The sequence below is a fragment of the Ascaphus truei genome, chromosome 3, assembly GCF_040206685.1.
Source record: "Ascaphus truei isolate aAscTru1 chromosome 3, aAscTru1.hap1, whole genome shotgun sequence".
In the NCBI taxonomy this organism is placed as follows: domain Eukaryota; kingdom Metazoa; phylum Chordata; class Amphibia; order Anura; family Ascaphidae; genus Ascaphus; species Ascaphus truei.
This window is the reverse complement of record NC_134485.1, coordinates 271,647,699-271,669,795: the sequence shown is the minus strand read 5'-3', so window position 1 is coordinate 271,669,795 and position 22,097 is coordinate 271,647,699. Positions and strand designations below refer to the sequence as shown.

Sequence of the window (22,097 nt, the reverse complement as noted above, 5' to 3'; positions counted from 1 at the left end):
CTCTTTAATGCAATACATAAAGGGATATATTGTCACCTCTGAGATCAAATACATAGGATTCCTAGATTTCTTCTTTATACCAATAATGCATTTGTAGAGTAGGGAGATTATAGCGTGAAGAGTTTAAGACCAGGCATCTTTACATTTGAAAGTGAGACAGTAATAAAGTCAGGTTATGAAGATATAATAAATACATAAATAGCCATAAAACAAACTTACTATTTCCTAAAGTTTCTTTTTGATCCAAGGAAAGGAATCGCATTCTGTTAAGAATCTAGTTTGCACATGGTATGGATCTTCTACTGCAGGGCTACTGCACCTCATTTTTAGAACAGGAACACGCATACATGGCCGTTTAATGAAATTAATAATAAATATGATGTGCTATATAATGATAAACCGTATGTATACATTTCCAGCTCATAAACCTGTAATTGTAGCACCAACACTTAGACTACTGACAGGTATTCTGTAAAATGTTGCTCAATTAGAAATCATGGTGACAACGAAGAGGGTAATTTTCCACAGTAGTGACAGTGTTTGGCACCTACTACACATAATGGCTACGGCCCCAGTGCAGGCGTCGCACGCACGACGGGGTGCCTGGCGGCACTCTGAGTGATCTGAAGGACTTCAGATCACTCGTGACGGGGAAGCGCGGCAGTGGCGTGGCCATGAAGTCGCGCGGCTGGTTCACCCCCATTGGCTGAATCGCCACCGTAACGTGGCCATTGCTCGGCCACCGCGCCAAAAGACAGAAATGTTTTCTTTTGGCAAAGGTGGTTGTGCATTGCGCTTTCTGCAGGCGCGGCGGCAGTGACTGGGGCCGGCCCCATAGAGGGCCGTATCTTGTTTGCACCACGGAAGCCATAGCGTGCGCAGCCGCGAGCAGTGGGGACGAAGGCCGAACAGCTCAACAACTGTGGCTATGGGTGGCAGGCTATAATAAGGGTAAGTCTCCTAGAAGTTACAAATGTGTAAACAAAAGAAACATTGCTTTAAATAGCATTTTATGTTTAGTAATTCTGCAGTAACAATTAAGTGTAAACATAGTTCAACTATCAATGTTTCATAATCTACCAGAAGACAAGTATTTCTTTGACAACACATATATGGTAATAAGTATAACGTTTAAATACTTCAATAATAATAGTAATTATACTTATTGCCGTATATGTTCTGTCAATTGGATGTAGCATTGGGCACCCCTGTATTTTGTTGTATACATTTGCCATGCTCAGTAGCACTCTTTTTGGCATAAATATATATTCATGATGTGGTGGGTGTAGGAGTTTGAGCTAGCTGTGAATGTGTGTGTGTGTTAATCAATTTCTGACTGGTAACAGTTAAATGGAGGAAGGTGGCTCCTCCCCCCAGAGCTCACCCCTCCCCACCTTTTTAACTTGGGAAGTTCTGGCATTTTGCTGAATGGACAGGACTCACTGTAGTTGCTTCCCCTCATACAGAGGTAAAAGGAAAGGTTCACAGTGTAGTGTAGGACCTGCATTTTTGGTTATACCTTGACGTTTGGTATGCAGGTTTACGACGCTTTGGCCAAAGGGTTTAACTAAATAACCAAGTAATTACTATTACAACTGGATGGTTCTCAGCATGTTTTTAGCAGGACAATACAATAATAGTTTTTTCTTGTATAGCGCTGACCATGTACGCAGTGCTGTACATCGAAATTTTGCAGGCACGAGTCACTGCACTGGTGAGCTTACAATCTATTTTTTCGTGCCTGAGGCAAAGGGACACCAAGTGACTTGCCCAAGGTCACAAGGAGATGACGGGATTTGAGCCAGGGTCCTCTGCTTCACAGCCGTTACTCACTGAGCCACTCCTTAAGCCCCTTGTAAAAGGATGGGCAAAGTCTGGTCAATTCTTTTGCCCTCTCAACATTGATGAAACCTGCAGTGCTGCTTTAAGCATCTCATGCCAACTGCAAATCCTCAAACGATCAGTCAATATAGACGACACAGCTTGAATACCACTATACTTATAGTGCAAGACACTAAAATAGGATGCAATCTTTTGCAAATGTTATTGCCTATACTTCTCATTGTGGCTGGAAGCACACAAATCTTTTAAGTAACGAACACTAAAAAAATATTCGGAGAAAGACGTGGAAATAAGCATTACTGATATTATACATACCTTTTCGTGTGAGGTATTCTGCTACTAGCGCTGCCACATGAACATAGCACATTGCTGCCTAAAATACATTGGAAGAGAGATAACGATGTATTGGTCAGATAAAACTTGTGTTCCACTTATAGGCGGAGCAGAAGAAATGCATATGGAAACTCAAGCCCATTTTCAACCTAGCTGCCATAAATAACCCTTCCTGAAGAAGCCCTTTTATTCCCTGTAAAGCTCCCTGTAGGAAGTTGTGCAAAGCGAAAGACACCAGGGATATGGGGGGAGATGGGGGAGATGTGGAAGATAGGGGAGTAAGTCAAAATGTTTTTGAAGAGGTGGGAAAATAAAATTCAGGCTGATGCCCAACAATGAATACCAAATGACCCAGAGATGATGATTTGCTACTTCAGTTTCTGAATCGTTTCCCTAATTTCTTTTAGCTTTTTTGTTTTTTGTGAAGACCCTAATAATTCAATGAAACAATATTACTTTAAAAATAGAAGTTTTGGCCTATTCTTAGAGTTAAATATTAATATGGGATCTGTGATAGACTAATGCCACAGCTGGAATGCAATGCATTGTGTTTTTTTTTTTTTACAGCAGTGATGAGGTTAGCAAATAAAACAATGTTTCTGAGAGAATGATATCCAAAAATTAAGAAAAATGTTACCTTATGAGAAATCCTTTACATGTGTAAAAAATAAATAAAAAAAGTAAAAGGCAACAACTGAAACTCACAATTCTGTTCTTGTCAAATGAGGAAATGTGTAGACAAAGTTATGTGAGGTTGCTTTATGTCAAACTCAAGTTGGGAAATATTTCCCTTTACCTCTGACAGATCCCCATGCTTAACATGAATTCTTGCCATGCTGTCCAGCCAGGTCTTCCTCAGCTCGGGTGTGCTGGCGTATGACTTTGCTAAGCTGTACTGCAGGTCCACCAGCATCTCAGGGTCGTTCTCATGCTCCTTCATTTGCGCCGTGGCCATCAAGACAGTACGGATCCTTTTTGTCAAATCCTTCACATCAGAGGAGAAGGATGTATGCTGTAACAGACACACAAATAAAGGTCAGGCGGTCATATAGGGTATGTACCAAACTACTCTTGGAAGACACGGTAAGTGTCTAGAGCAAAGTGAATGACCATTGTTGGAGAATCACTGGCAGTTCTATGTGACTTAGGCTAGGTCAGTTTCTCTGTATCTCATCTCAGAGCTCATTAGATAGATGTGTGTTGTCTCTTCATTACTGTACCATGCAAACAGGCAGCACTCTACAAAAACAAGAATTGGTTTATGGCTATAAAACAAAAAGGTGGAAGCTCTCTATACAAACTTCATACGCTTGTTTTACATGACACCTTCAAAATATTTTGGTTTTGTACACTTTTTGCCACAAAAACCCGTCACACTAATGTTTATAGGGCAAAAAAAGGGAAAGGGAGTAAGCACTGGCCGCTCAATGTAGTGTTACTGCCATTGAGACCCTCTAATTCTTCTTCTTTTTGTGACTGATATTTAGAAGGACAGTTTAAATATCACTGTAGCACAGGAGCCAGAACAGGTATGTTATTAAAAGACATACAATACAGCTTCACAGATTACCCAATGCAAGAAATGATGGGGAAAGCAAGAATGACTTTGAAACGCATTGTGAGATTTACACTACGTTTGTTTCAGCTGGGACACACTGGTTTAGCAGGCGCCGTTGTATATTGTAGATCTATATTCTTTTCAGCCCAGGTCTACTGCAGTATGGGCGTGCGTTGGATACAAGGATTTTTATCCCACAAGTGGTGCTTTAAGAGTGTGCACGTGAAACCCAATATGGACAAAGGAGGAAAATACAGAGATCATTAGTGACGTTTACGAATTATACCAAATTTTGTGTAAGCTTTACAAAATTACTCTTTTTATGGCCTACTTTGCTGCAGTAGGACCAGGAATACTCTAATCTGCAACGGGTTATTTGCCCCAATGGCAGAAATGGGATTAATTAGCACACATCTAGCAGGTTCAAGGCCGAGAACTCACAATTCAGGGAAAGCTACAGAGAATACCCTGGAGTTAGAAAGTGGTATTCACAGAACTGTAGAGGTGCCAAATGTGTTGCACTGACCCACGTACAAAGTAGAAGGATATATTCCATACAGAAATATTTTTGGTAATTGTACAACATGGTAATGATTGTCCCATAATAATCTTGATTATGTAATCAAGCAGTAGTTGAGAAATTGTAATGCCATTTGCAATACCATTGTAAATCAGAAGAAAGTTCAGGCATGAAGTCCTGCATCGCTGAAATTTGATTTGTTCCTTACTGTAAGTATAAACAAAACTTTCCCTACGGAGATGACACAGAGAAGCTTCACAAGGCAATCACTTAAGACCTTGTTAAAGTATGTACTTTAGCTTAATGCAGCATATCGTTAATTCAACACTTAATCATTTTGTCAGGCAGGTAACCATGCTGCTAAAGTGCATTCAAGTATCCAGCAATCAGCACACATACCAATATGAAATCTTTTGACATCCTTCCCGTTCTACAGTACATAGCTCTGATTACCAAATATAGCTGAACCCAGTTATAACGAGGTGCTAGGGGTCCACATAATGCGATCGCGTCATAAGCGGATCACGCAAAAAAAATGGGTTCCGTGTCCGCCGAAGGGGGAGAGCTGGGATCACTTTCCCTGCTGTCCCAGTCCCAGCAGGACTTAACCGGCAACAGAAGCTGGCAGCTCTCTCCTCTCCCTGCCGTCAGCATCCAGCTAACTGAGAGGTATATGGGTGTGTCATGGTGGTGCCACAGGATCCGGGCAATGCTCCGGCGGAGGTTGTGGAGGAGGACGAGGAGCTGGTGCCGATGAGGAGCCCGGGGGACCAAGGGATGATCCAGTTGGTGGTGACAGTGCTAGTGGAGTAGGCCATGCTGGAGACTAAGCCGGGTAACCTCATTCCCACCCCTCCCACGTGGCGTCGTAACGTCACATGACCCCGCAGGGAAATTTGACGCAGGAGCCGAGGAGGTGGGTGGGAGGGGGGAGGCGCCGGCAGCAAGCGTAGGCAAAGGGGTATTAAGAAAGGTAGGAGATCTTCTAAATCGGGAGCCATGCTCAAACCACGTTAGAAGCGGATCCGCATTGTAGCGGATCGCGCTATAACAGGTTAAGCTGTACTGCACTGTACGTGTTGGCTTGATTTGCAGAGCATGTGCAAGCTTTTCTTTAAAACACAATAGTACAAATAACAAAAGTTTCTTACAGTTCTATCACAATGTTATCTGCTTAAGGCTTTGTGTGTTTCAGTGCCTTGATATAATTTTTACTTGTAAATGTTTTTATTTGTTTTTTTATGTGTGTTGAATTCAATCTCATTACAAAACACTGTAGATATATATTTAGTCCTTGTACCATAGGCCAGCAATGTATTACTATGCATCTAGCAGTGAAGGGGCCAATTGTTTTATTTATTATTTATTTATTTATAAAATGTTTGACCAGGAAGTAATACATTGAGTTACCTCTCGTTTTCAAGTATTTCCAAGGCATACAGTTATGATGACAAATAATACATGGTTACAATACATAAGTGAACAGGGTATACATTATATACAAGACATTGCATGCACAGTTAAAGATAATATATATTATAGGCATATCTAACAGTTACAGACCAGATTACAATGTGAGACAGCTTTAGTTTTGAAAGAACTTAGACTGGTGACGGCTGTGCGAGTCTCCAGTAGATTGTTCCAGTTTTTACAAGACTGTTACAAACAGTTGGGTCATCGCTCATACCAAGAATAATGGTCAAGTTTGACAATACATAGAAGAAGTTTTAACATACATGTGTTTTTTTCTTGCATATAAATAAACACAACAGCAGCTAATTCCTGCGTGTCTGACTATGGAGGAGCTGGTCACAAACCTTAATGAGCCGGTCACTGTTGGCACAGTTGTTAATGATAGAGAGCGACTGCTGGAACCTGGTGCCACCTATTCCAACCACGTCCGCTATCAGCTGGCTTACTGAAATAATAACCTGGAAAACATGAACAAAAATTATTTCGAGCAAGATACAAAACGCGGTTTTAGAAACCTCTTACTTACAGCTTTGACCCCATGTAACGAATACAAAATTGGTATCAATAAAATATCTGTCTGATTGTGTAAGCTGGTACCCAAAGCTTCTGTTGAAAAACTGATAATTGTGTGGCAGTGGATGGTGTCAAAGTAGAAACCCATAAGTACTGTATTTTGATCAATATGCCATTTTGTTGTATGCCCTTTTGACCAAAGGAAAATACCCTCTTAGCAACATCTGTCAAACTATATGGCTATAGTTTTGGTACCAAAGAATTTGAAGGCAACTATACCTCTTTTGCCCAAATTTAGAAATATTAATGTCGAAATGATTCAACGCAGTCGTTGACATCGCCAACAAGAATTGCATCAGTGAGATGTACAGTCTCAATCAATCAATGATAATTTATTGGCTACACCCAATGAAAAGCTTTGCTTAACCCAACAACACAGCCAATCAAACTATCGTAATGCACTCAAAGACAAACTTCATTCACCAACCAGCCAAAACTGACCAACACCTTAAAACTCTTTACCGTGAAGAATGTAAATAAATATGTAAATAAATATGCATTTTTTATTTCATTATAAGGGAATTTCCCACATAAACAGGGAGAAATGGCATGTATGCCACCAGAACATAAAATGGATTAATCTTATACGATAACATCTCTCCTTCCTCCATCTCCGCTCAGGACTTTGCTGACTATTTTAAGGAAAAGGTGGAATCCATACGGCAGAACATCCCCTCTGTTTCTTCCCCCCATCCTACACCCATCCTACACCTCTTCCTAACTCTCCTCCTTCCTTCTTGAGTCTTTTTCCACTGTCTCAGAGGAGGATGTGTCGCTGTTGATCTCCTCTTCTCCCTCTACCACTTGCCCTCTTGACCCCATTCCCTCCCATCTCCTAAAACCTCTAGCTCCTACTATAATCCCTACGCTTACACACATTTTTAACTCCTCCCTCTGCTCTGGAACCTTTCCATCCTCCTTCAAACATGCAACAGTCATACCATTACTCAAAAACAGCAAGCTTGACCCTACCTGTCTTTCTAACTATCGACCTGTCTCCCTCCTGCCTTTTGCCTCTAAACTACTTGAACGTCTTGTATTCTCTCGCTTGCTCCATTTTCTCAACACCTATTCTCTCCTAGACCCTCTACAATCTGGCTTCCGCACTGCTCACTCCACCGAAACAGCCCTCACTAAAATAACTGACGACCTCCATGCTGCCAAAGACAGAGGTCATTACACTCTGCTCATATTACTCGACCTCTCTGCAGCATTTGACACCGTGGACCACCCTCTTCTCCTCCACATTCTCCATACTCTAGGTATTCGGAACAAAGCTCTATCCTGGATCTCATCCTACCTCTCCCATCGTACTTTTAGTGTCTCTTCTGCTAACACCTCCTCCTCCTCTATTGATCTCTCTGTGGGGGTACCCCAGGGCTCTGTCCTGGGACCGCTTCTCTTTTCTCTGTACACACTCTCTCTAGGTGACCTAATAAAATCTTTTGGGTTTAATTATCACCTCTATGCCGACGACACACAAATATACTTTTCAACACCTGACCTTACACCTGCTGTACAAACTAAAGTTTCTGAATGTCTCTCTGCTATATCATCCTGGATGGCCCTCCGACGCCTTAAACTCAACATGGCTAAAACAGAGCTCCTCATACTTCCTCCCAAACCTGGCACTACTACCTCCTTCCACATTACTGTTGGAACTACAATCATTCACCCAGTAGCCCAAGCACGCTGCCTAGGGGTCACATTCGACTCCTCTCTCACATTCGCCCCTCACATTCAAAACATTTCTAAAACTTGTCGCTTTTTCCTCCGCAATATAACTAAGATACGCCCTTTCCTCTGTTGTTCGACTGCTAAAACTCTGACTCAGGCCCTCATTCTCTCCCGTCTTGATTACTGTAACCTCCTGCTGTCCGGCCTTCCTGCCTCTCACCTGTCTACCCTACAATCTATCCTAAATGCTGCTGCCAGAATCACTCTACTCTTTCCTAGATCTGTCTCAGCATCTCCCCTCATGAAATCCCTCTCCTGGCTTCCGATCAAATCCCGCATCTCACACTCCATTCTTCTCCTCACTTTTAAAGCTTTACATTCTTCTGCCCCTCCTTACATCTCATCCCTAATTTCTCATCCAGACTCTTGCGTTCTTCTCAAGGATGTCTTCTTTCTACCCCCTTTGTATCTAAAGCCCTCTCCCGCCTTAAACCTTTTTCACTGACTGCCCCACACCTCTGGAATGCCCTTCCCCTCAGTACCCGACTAGCACCCTCTCTATCCACCTTTAAGACCCACCTTAAGACCCACCTGCTTAAAGAAGCATATGAATAGCACTGTGGATATTCTAAACACGATACAGAATGCTTGGCCCCCTGCAGACGCACTTACCAGAACTCCCTCCTACTGTCTCTGTACGTTCTCCCTACCTACCAATTAGACTGTAAGCTCCTCGGGGCAGGGACTCCTCTTCCGAAATGTTACTTTTATGTCTAAAGCACTTATTCCCATGATCTGTTATTTATATTATCTGTTATTTATTTGATTACCACATGTATTACTACTGTGAAGCGCTATGTACACTAATGGCGCTATATAAATAAAGACATACAATACAATACAACTATTTTTGTAAGTTACTGAATTTATTATAAGAAATTTAGTAACTTACAAAAATAGCTTGACATGTTATCCTATCGTGCACAGACTGAATAATGCTAGCTAACCTCAATATTTGCACCTAGATTTACCAACCAAACGGGTGGATTATTGTGCCAGGACAGAGACATTAAGAGAGCTTCATTAAAATCCGGTAGGCTCCCAACTTTAGGAGGACATTTTTCAACTGCAGTTAACAAAAAAACAACCCATTAAATATTAACATTTTCTTTACCTGCAGATGTGTTCTGACAAAAGACTTCTTTCCAGTGTAGTCAAAGTTATTTCTCATTAAAAAGTAGAGCAGCTGGGAGGAATCCGTTCTAATGGAGCTTAGTTTGGAATTACAGCACTTGAGAATTTCATAACATAATGCAGCACACATATCTGCCCTTCCTTCATAAAATGTCGAGGGAAACTATAAACAAAAAGAGCAATATAGGAGTTAGCCATCATGGATTTTTAGTGCTGAGTAACGAAGTATTTCAGCCTTTTCATCTTACTCTGTTTACATTTTTGTTGAGATTAAATGGAGATTAAAAATAACAAAAATACAATCTATATTCACATACAATTAGTAATACAAAGAAAGCAACATGGTATAAATATGTTGAATAAATTGGTATAATACTAGCATCTGTGTTACACAATTACCTTGTTAATTTAACTCTCTTCTTACAGTACCAAGTCAGGTGGCGATTATAATGCGGCTTTTAGGCAACCGTTTAGGATAAAATCCAAGATGCTATTACAAAGTTACTGTGGCCTTGATTCCACTGTTAATAATGATTAGGATTGCCGCAGTTATGTTTTTCCAACACAGTTATGAATGACTTGCAAATGCTTTGAGCTGAATGGTATCTCCCGCTTGACCGCTATGTGCTTTGTTTTTTTGTTTTTTGAATCTCTGCTCTTGGCCGGGCGGGGAAAGACGCACACTGAACAAACAGTGCAGGGAGAAAAACTAACGCTTGCAGGGGAGGTGTCATGTAATTACCAGGCAGTGTCCCAACTTTAGCATTTTAATAGTTTAGTACAGTAACATCTATCGGAAAAGGTAACCATTACACTCAAGTAGAAATCTATTATATCTTTATGACTGATTACATTACAGTAATTTTAAGTTAAGGTATTTCACGTCAAGGCACTAAAATACAGGACACTTATCCATCCCAACAGACATTTCAGGGAATTGTTTCTTGAGAACATTATTAGGGTTGCCAATCATGCATTACATAATCCCTATAGAGTTGTCCTACTTGTTTGTGATGAGGACAGTTCTACCTTTAGAACAAACGACAACATTATACAGGGTACATTACTTTCTATTTTGGAATTGAGATAGACCATATTCTGCATTGCAATACTTCCAAATTATTCCAGCTTTCATATCGCTTTCATACCTCCCTCTCTCCCTCTCCTCTCCCCCGACACACCAAGAACTGAACCGGTTTTCAGAGTTGCCAACAGATAAATTCCCCAGTAGCCTAATTATGTCAGGATCACAACTGTCCCCAACTGTTGCAGATCTTTTACTTGTCATTACTGAGCAGTATATTTCTAAGAAGATTAAAACGGTTCAGGCTATGTCAGAGTAAGAAATTTGTTTGAGTTTAGTACGCGTTTCTTTGATCAGTTGTCACAGTAAAATTAACAGGAAACACAAGGAACTGGATACAGTGTTTGCCCTGCAGTATAATAAAATATTACGGAGTGGCTGGGCGGATCACAGCGGACATGAAATACAGGGACTGGCTACACTGGCGACACACTTTATTCGAGCTCGGCTAGTCCCACGAATTCGGGTATACCCGGGTGTATTGAGGTTTGTGACTGTTTTCTGCCCGAGTGCATTGGGTTATTTTCCAGGCAGGGATTGAAGCATTTTATTCCCGCTGGCTGCAATACTGCACAGTATATATATATATATACTGCATTACAATTCATGAATTTATGCCATCTGGTAGACACGCGAAGCATTGCAGCCTATTAAATCCTAATCATTATCATTTAACAGATCAGCCGCCCATCAGCCAGGCATGAACCCAGGCTGGGAAGGCAAACGCAACGGGGCTTGTCAGAGGTGAGGAGTGGCACATTCCAGGTATCTGCCAGGTACATACCGGGTATTTGCTCGAATAAAGTGTGTCGGTGCAGTACATAGTCAGTTCATAGAGTTACATCTCGGGAATGGCAACCACACAATACAGATATGCCAGACTGGAGAATTTGGTTACACAGCTTGATCTCTGGTGTGGTTTTGATATACAAGAGTACTTAACCATAACAACGTTTGAGCTGGTATACAGCAAACATTTTGGAATAAATAAAACCATGTGTATCGCAGGTTATCGATGAAAGGATCAAGTATGAGAAAAATGTGAGTAAAATGTGAGCCAGGCATTAAGAAAGACAAATCAGTTGGTGTGTTTAGGTTTGATCTCTTTTGACGAATATCACTTTAGCTAATGGAAAATAAAAATACAATTTGTGAGCAAATGCACATTTCAGACAGGTCTGCAACCCTGCTTTTCACCATTATCTCCTAGTATATAATGGTTCCACTGCAGCCAGGGATTCTGGGAAATAACGTGCAAATGTGCACACGTGTCACCTTTCGCTTCATGTCCATTTTAACATTTCAGCTAATGCAATCAAATATAGAATAATATTAGATTTAGTTTCTTGTTGAGTACTAACCTTATAAATTAAAGACCTTAAAGCACCGAAGACATTTTTTAACGCCGTTTCAGATTGGTTTTTCTGAAGAAAGCACAGGTAAACATCGAATACCTTCTTCATCAATGGATTGTGCCCATGATCAGCAACAAGTTGGTTCTGAGAAAAGAAAAATACCAGTTTTTTTTTTTAAACCTGTTTCAACTAAGATAACTTCAACTGTAAATACATAATGAATATGATTTTTTTTTGTTTTGCTTTTACAGACTCTGAACTAGGCTATTTTCAGCTCTTGAAAACCACTGGTTACAAAAAAATAAAGAAATAAAAATAAAACGGCTCAGGCATCATACAAAAGAAAGCCCGACGACGGTATTTCTTCTTTGCTCGCTTTTATGAGGCTGAGCTAGCAGCCATACGGTTTCCTTAAGACAAAAAGCCATATTCAGGGCATTCATTGGCATGTATTTCAGCAATGAGGGTGTTCCCAGAACTGTAAATAGTTTTGTTAGGTATGAGGGAAGTCCTGGTTCGGATCACAAATGTAACCCGACTGATTTATTTGCTGTGGTTCTGCTTCGCAGTGGAACATGTATTTGGTTACATCTATATAACAAACAAAAAACACGTATTTATTATATAAATTTTAGTCCTGTATGAGATAAACCATTGAAGCAACAATGTACCTTAGTGGTATATTCCAAATGGTGTATACAGTGGCCCAACTTTAGGTATTCCAAGTACAGTATACAGAAGAACGTTAATGTTCCAGCTACTTCATTTTAATTCCCTGTGATGGTAGGGGCAGCGTGGTAAGGTATATATTTAAGGTTAAGCCGGCTTGTTGTCCTTACCAGTCAGGATGGCGATCCAGCTTACAGGGTTAACTGCCCATTTCAGAGCTGGAAAGTGTCTGCCAGCCCTGCTAATGTATAACCTTTAATGTATAACTATTTAATGTGTACCTGTGTTTTATCTGTGTGACTCATTGTATGCCTGGGCCTGCAGCTACAGCTAAGTGGTCAGCATAAAATGAGTCAGAGGGCTAACCTTTTTGTGGGACCACGGGCATTGCTTGTGGACAATGGTGAGGTGGGGGGAAGGTGAGCCCGTCTGCTGGTAAGAGTCCACACTTTGCTCGGAAGAGAGGCGTCTACCCGTGAGAGGTTTGAAGCTGAAATACGGAACCGAGGCCTAGGTCCTAGTCATGTCGGCTCGGTTCGCATTGGTCAATCCCAATTTTTCACACTCCCAAGCCTTGCCCCTGGTGGCTGTTCTTACGCAATGGCACCCCACACAACCCTTATTGGTCCGTTTAAGGTGCACCCTCCGGCTCCTGATTAGCTCAGGGGAAAAAAAAGGTCTCCCCACGGTTTTCCGGGTTTCCAAATGGAGGTTGGGAAATTATAGAAGCCTTTAAGGTGAATATGGGGACTTCAAGTCTGCGTATTACTTAACGAACGTAACAGTGTTACTTACATCCAGACCCTTATTTACTGTAGGTGTTTTACAGTGTCTGGGTGGCTGTAACGTCACAGTTAAGCATGATTTAACTGTGTTATTTCCAGGCATTATTTCCTTCATCTCTCCATTTCAGCAAAAGCCCCGATAGGAATAACACCAATACAGGAAGATAACACAACGCTAGGCTACAGTAACGTGATGTTACGCCTATATAAATGAAATGGAGTTCAGGCCGCTGTGTTTGCATATAATTAGCTTCGAGGATGTCATGTTAACTCAGGGAACAGAATATATGCACCTGTTTTAGGTAACATCACTTTATGAGACCTGATATAATGGAGCTTTTTGGATTTAGCCCCTCCCCCAGTATGTTGATTTTCTAACCATATGCCTAGCAATGTAGCTAAAAATATCTTTAAAAAGGGTTTATTTGGCCGTTTCTGTGGTGACCATACGTATATACAAGAACAAACAATTATTATTAATTTAGTATCAAGACAAAGGCATAACTGCGCTTTGATCTGTTGTATAAATATTTCTCATTAGGTCCAGGCCTAAGGCACCAAAATTTGGGGGCGGCAAAACTTCCGCCAAGATATAATGTTGCCGCACGGTCTGGCCTCTCGAACCTCATGGGGAGCTACTTGCCTACCGGTCGCCTCCTTTCTGCCGCCCTCCAGCTCCATTGGAATCTTGGTGTCAAATGACGCTGCAGACGCCACCACCGTGACGGCACCCGGTGTCTCGTTGCCATGGCAATGGGATGTCGCGATGTCCTAGGACGTCGCGTTTCCATGGCAACGCACCGCCGTACGACATCACGTTGGTGACGTCGGGATTCCAAAGGAGCAGTAGGGCGGCACCAGGGAGGCGGCCGACACAGGCAAGTGCCTAGGGGCGGGAAATTTGGAAATCCGCTGCTGCCGACACCTCATGATTAAGACAACATACAAACCTTAAAAGCCATTGTGAATAGTGATAAGGTGTCCAGGATTGTAAGGCATACTTCAGTAGCTATGTTTGCTTCAAGAATCGACTGGTGAAGAATATCCGCATCCGAATGACCATAGCCTAGAGAAATAGGGAAATTGTTAGAAAATCAGGACCTGACAGACAACTGATGGCACCAGCTCTTTGAAACCTGTCTGCAGAAAGAAATCAGTGTCAATTAAGGCGTTTTGAAAGGTAACACTGAAAGGCAAGAGGAAGGGCTCCTGCACTGTACAGCTGAAATAACGCTCCTCCCCTTTGGTTAGGGAAGCCAATGCTGCTTTGTGTTGTGTATCAGTTTTGCAGCAAAATGGTTTATTAAACTTAAATTAGTGCAATAAATGTACACAGTGTATTTATACAAAAAATAAAAACTTTCAATGCCCTTTACTTAAAAACCCTTCCTCTGTGAAAGGCTTTACAGGGAGTCCGTTACAAAATTATATTTAATGCTTTCAAACATTACATATATTTTTGGTTAATTAAAAGCTATTATAATAGGCATTTACGTTTATTTTAGAGAAGCCTGCTTTGATAGAACTAACCTATTGCTCACAATAACTACAATTGCAATGATGTGCCAAAGTTTTGTCTTCGACCAAATAAATAAAAGCTGGTGCTGTTAAAATAAGGAGACACAACACATCCACTATATTAACAGATAAATCAATCACTTTCACAACATGTAGGACCCATAGGCCTATTTCCCTACAGGGTGCTAAGATTTAGCACGCCATGGAAATAAACAGGCGTTAAGGCGTGATAAAGCTTAGTGCCTTTCTGTGAATCTGGGCCTTAAAATACCAGTCTCCCCTTTTCCCCTCTTTAGATTTATGTTTTCAGTATGATAACAAGAGCTTGGAAAAACAGAAAGAAATATTAAGCCTGAGAGCATGGATAGATACGTGTTATTTCACAAGGTTGCAAGCATTGTGTTAGGAGTAAATATTGATATTGAGAACAATTGGAATTTCAAATTACTTGTTCTGGAGAAAAAAAATAAAAAAAATCGACCTCAACCAGTTTGAGGGTTTACCAAAATGCTTATTATTCATGGAGTACTATTACCTTTGAGCCAGTGTACTGTAGATACTGTACGTGCAGTCTCGGAAATGTCAATTTAGATCGCACCCCAGTGACACCGTTATACATAAACTAGTCATTAGTGACAAGTAAAAAAATAAAACACATGGTTTGTCACCGCAGATTTGTGTTCTCATCAGCTAATGATCATTTACATGGGGCTGTAAAGCTGCTTGAATGAAAGACTTGGAATATCTGCTACAACAAAATCGCATAGGTGGAAGCAGTATAAATACTATATTAAAACAGCAAAGAATGTTTCTAGGATGCTTAGAACATACACATTCTATATATTCTACAGTACTTCAATTCCTAAGAATATGCATACCTGGATCTGGATATTAATAATAATTTTATTTTTATTTTGTTTACAATGCCATCAATAGTATTTATCATGTCATGATCAAATACCACTCGCCAGACACCTGTTTCAGGGTGCACAGGTGCCCATGCTCATAGGTATATTAAAGAACGAAGATGCTGCATTAAAAATACTATAGGCGATTGGAACTTGTAATCTTTAATTAATTAGTTTAGTCCCTGCTTGCTTCTCATTCTTGTTATGAAGAGAAGATTTACCTCCAAACCCGAGGCAGAGCGCACCTGTATAATAAAGAATAGTGAGCTCATCTCCTACACATGCATAGTGTAGAATAGGGTTCGGCAATGTATACTGGTTTGATAATACATTGATACACATTAGGACCTGGTTTGATAATACAGTGGAAATAGAACATGACTATAAGGCAATGTCCAACTTTTTATTACCATAGTACAGTATTAATGTCTGTCCGGTCAATGCATCCATCCTGCTTTATTATTAATTGGTAGCTACTCGCTGCTTTAGGAGGAAGTGTGTGGTCGCGGCAGGGAGGAGGGGTTTTGCCATGCGGTGGAAAAGAGTGACAGAACAGCAGGTAAGGTAGGTCTCAGTCTACTCTCAATAGCTCCTTCATCCTCCCCGCTCCCTCAAAGACTAGAATTGGGTTAGCTGGCCTGGCAACCGCATATGTAATAATTTCTCAAGAGCCGTGGTGCAATTCTGGGGCAGAATATTTTTTTTACCATAGAGTACAGTATGTCTCAAAGAAACCATCCCATTGAAAGTATTAGAATATCTTTCCTGGATTCATCTGGTGCAGATTGTGTGCCCCAGAATGGCTTCACTTTTTCCCTTATACTGCAAGTAGGAAAAATGAAAGGTTACAGGGATGCCAACAGTGTAACGTCACAACGTGCCTCTGACACCAAACCCAACGCATTTTGCATAAAATACGCTTCATCAGGGGTATGGATAATGTTTATACTGAAGGATATATATATATATATATATATATATATATATATATATACACACACACACACAAATAGGCCACGCCTCCAACACAAAGTTAACCTTTTCTGAACACGTTGAGGTTGGCGTCAGAAGTACGTTATAACGTTGCACCGTTGGCATCCACAAAGTCGTTTACTATTGGAGAACTAAGTTTGCCCATAAGCCAGAGCGGGTTGAACTATTTCTTGATACAGAGACCCCTGTGATCTATCATTATTTAACACAGTCAGGACAGGGTTTTGTAGACTTGTTCATATAGGTTATGGTCATATATCCATCTTGTCAACAGGGCCACAGACTGCTTTCCTGGGACCCAAAACTAGTTTTCACCTCCACATCAAACACATGCCCCCTACCCCCTGCACACCCCATACATCACCCGCAACCCCTTGCACATCACCCCCCCCCCCATCACACACATCACACACATCATCCCCCCTGCACATCACACACAATACTCCCCTCCACACCATTGGTGCCGCGCAGTCAACCCACCGGATTTGCGGCGCGAGAGCGGGGCCTAAACGGGAGGCCACAACAGCAGCAGAGAGGCCTGCTGCAGGGGGAGGGAAGCTGGGGCCCCGGTGCAGCTCGGTGCCCGGCCAGAGGTCTAGCACTAGCCAAGACCCCAACAGCCTTCGGGCCCGGGACAATTGTCCCGGCTCTCCCCTCCCTGGAGGCGGCCCTGTTGGCCAAATAGAAGGAATGTAAGAAAAAGTGCTGATCAGTAAGTCTGAGAGGCTCATCAGCAATTTTTAGGTGGTCACTTTAGATTTCAGTGTTTTTTTTGCAATCAGCCTTTACAGATTCCAACATATTAGAATATACAAATAAAAAGCAATCATAATTTTAATGTTACAGTGACAAACGTGCATTGCCACTTTAAAGGGGCATAGTCTCTTGCAATTTTTTGTTTGTTTTAAGAAATGCAGCCGTTCTATACATTTAAGGCAGTGTAATTACCTAAGCTGCCGGTCGATCCGTTCTCCGGTGATCGACCTGCAAAGATTCTGCTCCCCAGCCCAGATTCACAATACGGCTGCCTATTTCAAAAGAGGACTTGCTGGGCTTGTCTAAACAGTGGCTATGGCAACCCAAGGAAGCTTAATACTTTAAAAAAAACTCATTAAATGGGGCATAAAGGAGTACAACAAAGTAAATGCAGCAAGTTTATTTAATACTACACAACGGATTTCTTTTTATATATAGGATATTTAGATATAGGATTTTGAAAAGAGTGCTGCTTAGCGTATTCCAAAACAGTTTATTATGACGATTGGTGTACAGGAGCATGAATGATCTAGAACAATTACCATACACGTACAGTATGTGGTAACTGGAAAATAGTTTACAAAATTAGATGCAACATTATTATTTTTTTTTGGGCAGAAGATCATTCAAATGATGTACTCTACCCACAGAGGTGATGGTCACGGTTGGCACTATTCCTAAACGTACAGTATTAGGAAAGTATGGCATTTGATTAACACCACTGTAACTTCAGTCATTTGAAAACCTAAATAACACAGCGAGTTGTTTTTAAAGGAACACATTGATGGGACCATGCTAAAAGCTGGCCAGTTATTGGCCCAGATCTGTGTGTGTTCTTACATTTTCTTAAAGAACCTTTTCAGTAATAAGCAATTGTGTGAAAATGACAGAGGATTGTTTGAAGCTTAAGCTGCGTATGAAAAGATGGTCTATTGTAATGGAATGCATTCAGCAGGAAGGTTGCACGAGATTGATTCCCTGTTAGAATAGAATTATAGCTAAATAGTTACAGTACACTGCAAGTAAAGCATCTACTGCCTTCGACAGATACATCTCGCCATTCTCAAACGAGAAATTACTACATGTACCCAGCAAAGGTGTTTAATTGCAAATCCCTCCAAAGCATCTCTCCATACCGATACACCCACTCCTCACACCAGTGTGCAAACGTTCGTAAGTATTTTAACATACTCCACAGTAATGATTCACATGCAAAGTGTGCAACCCTTAAAACAGTTGGTGTTATTTATTGTATCCAACACTAAATAAATTGCAGCAGAACGTCAGTGGTAATTAGTGTTGCATACCAGTAGTGCTCAACATAAGGCCCACCGAGTCTCACTTAACGGCCTGTGCCTTTTCCCTAGTTGTCCAGTGGATTTCTACACTGACTTAGTCATGACTTTGTGCTGCTTGGCGGTGCTCATGCCCCGCAGTTTTCATGCCCTGTAATCCAGTACATCTTCTCCAATCTACTGCAGGCTGTGGCTCCTCACCCAAATGGAGAACTGCACAAGAGATGTAGACAGGAACTACCTACTGTACTTCACCTTGCCAGCAACATTTAAATGAATATATTATATATATATCTGTACCGTGTTGGCCGAGCTTAATAATCAAAACCGAATAGACGATACCGTTCTGTGACTAATGAAATGCTTTTATTGTAACACCGCCGGAAGTGGTATCGTCTATTCGTTTTTGAATATATATATATATATATATATATATATATATATATATATATATATATAAATATAAATATAAATATATATATATATATATTAGTTAAGTTATGGTGAGTAAAAAATGATAAAAACCCTCCACAGTAAAGCAAATAGCAAATGGAAATATAACTGTATGCTCATTTGTACATATATATATGCAAATACAACTGCATGCTCATCTGCATGTCTTAGGCAGGTCTGCAACCACGCCTTCCCCCATCATCACCCAGCATACAGCACTTCCACTGCAGCAAGGGATTCTGGGAAATGACATGCAAATGAGCACACTGTCACTTTTTGCCTCAAAAACCATTTTTAACATGGTTCCCTATAGGCTTAAGCTTGCTGCATGGTCACAGCTTTGAGCACAGCCAGGGTTAAGGTGCATACCCAGAAAACCACCCACAGACAGCTGTTTCAACCTTGATGGGTCTCATCAGTGTGGGGTTGATTTTACTGGGAATGCAAGAGAGCCTATGGGATAGGCTAAACCATAATACTGAGTTAAGTTATGGTGAGTAAAAAAAGTGACAAAAACCCTCCACAGGAAAGCAAATATGCAAATATAGCTGTATGCTCATCTGCATGTCTCAGGCAGGTCTGCAACCCCGCCTTTCCCCATTATCACCCAGCATACAGCACTTCCACTGCAGCAAGGGATTCTGGGAAATGACATGCAAATGAGCACACAGTGTCACTTTTTGCCTCAAAAACCATTTTTAACATGGTTCCATATATTCCACAACAACTTAACCTTGGGGGCACTGATTTATTCTAAAAGGACCGAGAGAGATCACAGGATGGAACTGGCCAATCTAGGATGCTAGTTTATTGGCCAGTTCCATCCTGTGATCTCTCTCGGTCCTTTTAGAATAAATCAATCAGTGCCCCCAAGGTTAAGTTGTTGTGGCCTCTCTGGACTGGAGCAAGAAGCTTGCTGTGCCCGCAGTGTGACGCAGTCACGTGGTGCGGAAGACTGGTGGAGAGAACCAAACCCGGAAGTCCTGCGGTGGCTGACAGTGGAAAAACCGCCGGCGCAGCCTGACCCCCCTGCAGCAGCCACTACGCATACAGGTTACATCTCCCACAACGGACACAGACTAAGCTCTATTTCCATTGCCTGATTTCTGGGGCTTGATTGTAAGTTCCCACTGCACCCGTGTGCTTCCTGATGTTCATCAACTAAACCTTTTTTTTGCCATTTTCTACACCTGTGTGGCTATTCTTAATTTCAACCACTGTGTCATGTGTACAGCTTATTTTGCTCCATCCTCCCATCCCATGGGATTATAGCAGTGGCTATCTGTATACATCTGTCTTATCCACTGTGTATGTTCCCATTCCCAGTTGCATCATTTCCCTATCATACAGGATTGCACTATCATTTGTGTTATTGTTTTTTTCTCCTCATATGTTCATCCTGGTGTCTGCGCTCCCTGACTCCTGGACACTGCAACTATATAAGGATCTATAAGGAAGATCCACTGAAGGTCGAGCTGCAATCTGACACTGGCCGTATATTATTTTATCTTTATTATCCATTTCATATTCTGCATTTACGATACTGTATTATCTCCTCCCATCTGGAACACCCGCAGGACGCCTGGTGATTTCTGTGTTCTTGTATATGTTGGAGACATGTCTGGGAGTTCCAGTGTATGCGCATGTTTTCCAGGTTTGGTTAGTGTGTCATTATCCCTAATCGCAGTCCGGCCTCCAAAATAGCATCTGATTTTAAGATGCGGCTCTCTGACCATTTGTGTTTAGCCTCTTATGAGAAAGGTTGAGCACCACTGCAGTATACAAATGCATTTTTAAACATGCTGCTTAGGCAAAAGCTGTCACGACAAGCTGAACAGTATAAGCTGCTTAGGTGAAGGACATGCACTGTTAGGAATACTGAAATACAAATGTATGAGTTTTTAATTTATAAACTGGTGCATTTTTTAGGATGCTTTTCTATACTGGTGGCAGCTTCTTGTAAGGAAATAACTTGAGATTCCTGCAGTTCACTTAAAGAATCTCTGTAGTTGGAGCACACTCAGGGGTAGTTACAGTAGTAAGATAGCATCATGGCTGCTTCCCATGTAACACAATGCAGACCTACAACCTACAGTAGTTCTATTGAATAATACAACATGCAGGTGATTGCATTGACCTGTCATTACTACCATGAAGTGCTGCACTGCCCTTTTTTTGTTCTTAACATGAAAATCTATTATTTAGTAGGTATTTTACAATTTCTGTACTGAACTACTCAATTGCCACCTAAATAATTTCCTATTTTGTATATGTTTGATAATTTACATGTAAATCTGTTGTCTTAAAGATGCAAAATCATCATCCCTGAATTTGCCAATGAATGCTTTTAGATTAGGTTTACATTTAGTTAAACTTGACTTTACCTACTTCTGGAGGGGCTTGTTCATGACTTAAGGCGGTAAGAGCTATAGTAATATCAATGTCAATAAATTTGTTTCCCAATCCTTTACAGAGACATCGCAATGTTAGTCACGTAGAAAAAATAAAATAAAAATTGGCCAAGTATCTACTCGTCTACAAGATGAGTTTTAATCATTTGAAAATGTACAGCCCATAATATTTACATAGGTTAAATAGCTTGTTATGTTTGGGAGCAATGGATAATGACCTATTACTACAAAAAATAAATAAGGAAAAGCAAGGCAGCACAAATACACAAACTGTGGCTTTACTTAATGCAATATTTTAGGCCAACTTCAACCTGATTGAGTCTTACCATTGTCTACAGATATTCCAAGTATACTTGATATCTTTCTCACACTGAAAACACAGAAAAAGTCACTTCATTATTGAATGCTTTTTCATATACACGCAAAGTGAATCACGGACTTTACAATCTCACCTAGTGTCAAGCAGACTTCAAAGTTCTACCGGAAATCTAAAACGTGTGGAGGCATGGTTTGCTATAGCAGTGCTGTGCATTCAGTGGCATTGATCTTGATGCTCCTCAGACAAGCAGAATGGGGAATAGAAAGAAATCATGCAGATTTCCATGGGAATTCAGAAGTACTTGGGAAAACAAGATGCATGTGTAAACCGTTTGAGAAATAGGGGGTTGACACTAGTGCAAAAAGCATTGAAGCCTCTATT

At 41.0% G+C, this 22,097-nt stretch overlaps 1 protein-coding gene across 23 annotated transcripts in view; it reads right to left on the bottom strand.

Moving 5' to 3' along the window:
* Positions 1–22,097, bottom strand: part of DOCK9 (dedicator of cytokinesis 9) — a 263,517-nt gene that overhangs the window by 22,576 nt on the left and 218,844 nt on the right. For 17 of the 23 annotated variants that reach the window (XM_075590793.1, XM_075590800.1, XM_075590807.1 and 14 more), the window contains 6 exons: positions 14,014–14,129; positions 11,616–11,753; positions 9,151–9,333; positions 6,071–6,184; positions 2,972–3,187; positions 2,158–2,215 (listed from right to left, as the gene is read on the bottom strand). In XM_075590793.1, coding sequence (XP_075446908.1) covers positions 2,158–2,215; positions 2,972–3,187; positions 6,071–6,184; positions 9,151–9,333; positions 11,616–11,753; positions 14,014–14,129 — 825 coding nt within the window. Of the gene's footprint in view, positions 1–2,157; positions 2,216–2,971; positions 3,188–6,070; positions 6,185–9,150; positions 9,334–11,615; positions 11,754–14,013; positions 14,130–21,723; positions 21,768–22,097 lie in introns of all 23 variants that reach the window. The other 6 variants (XM_075590806.1, XM_075590802.1, XM_075590805.1 and 3 more) reach the window with 1 other exon arrangement.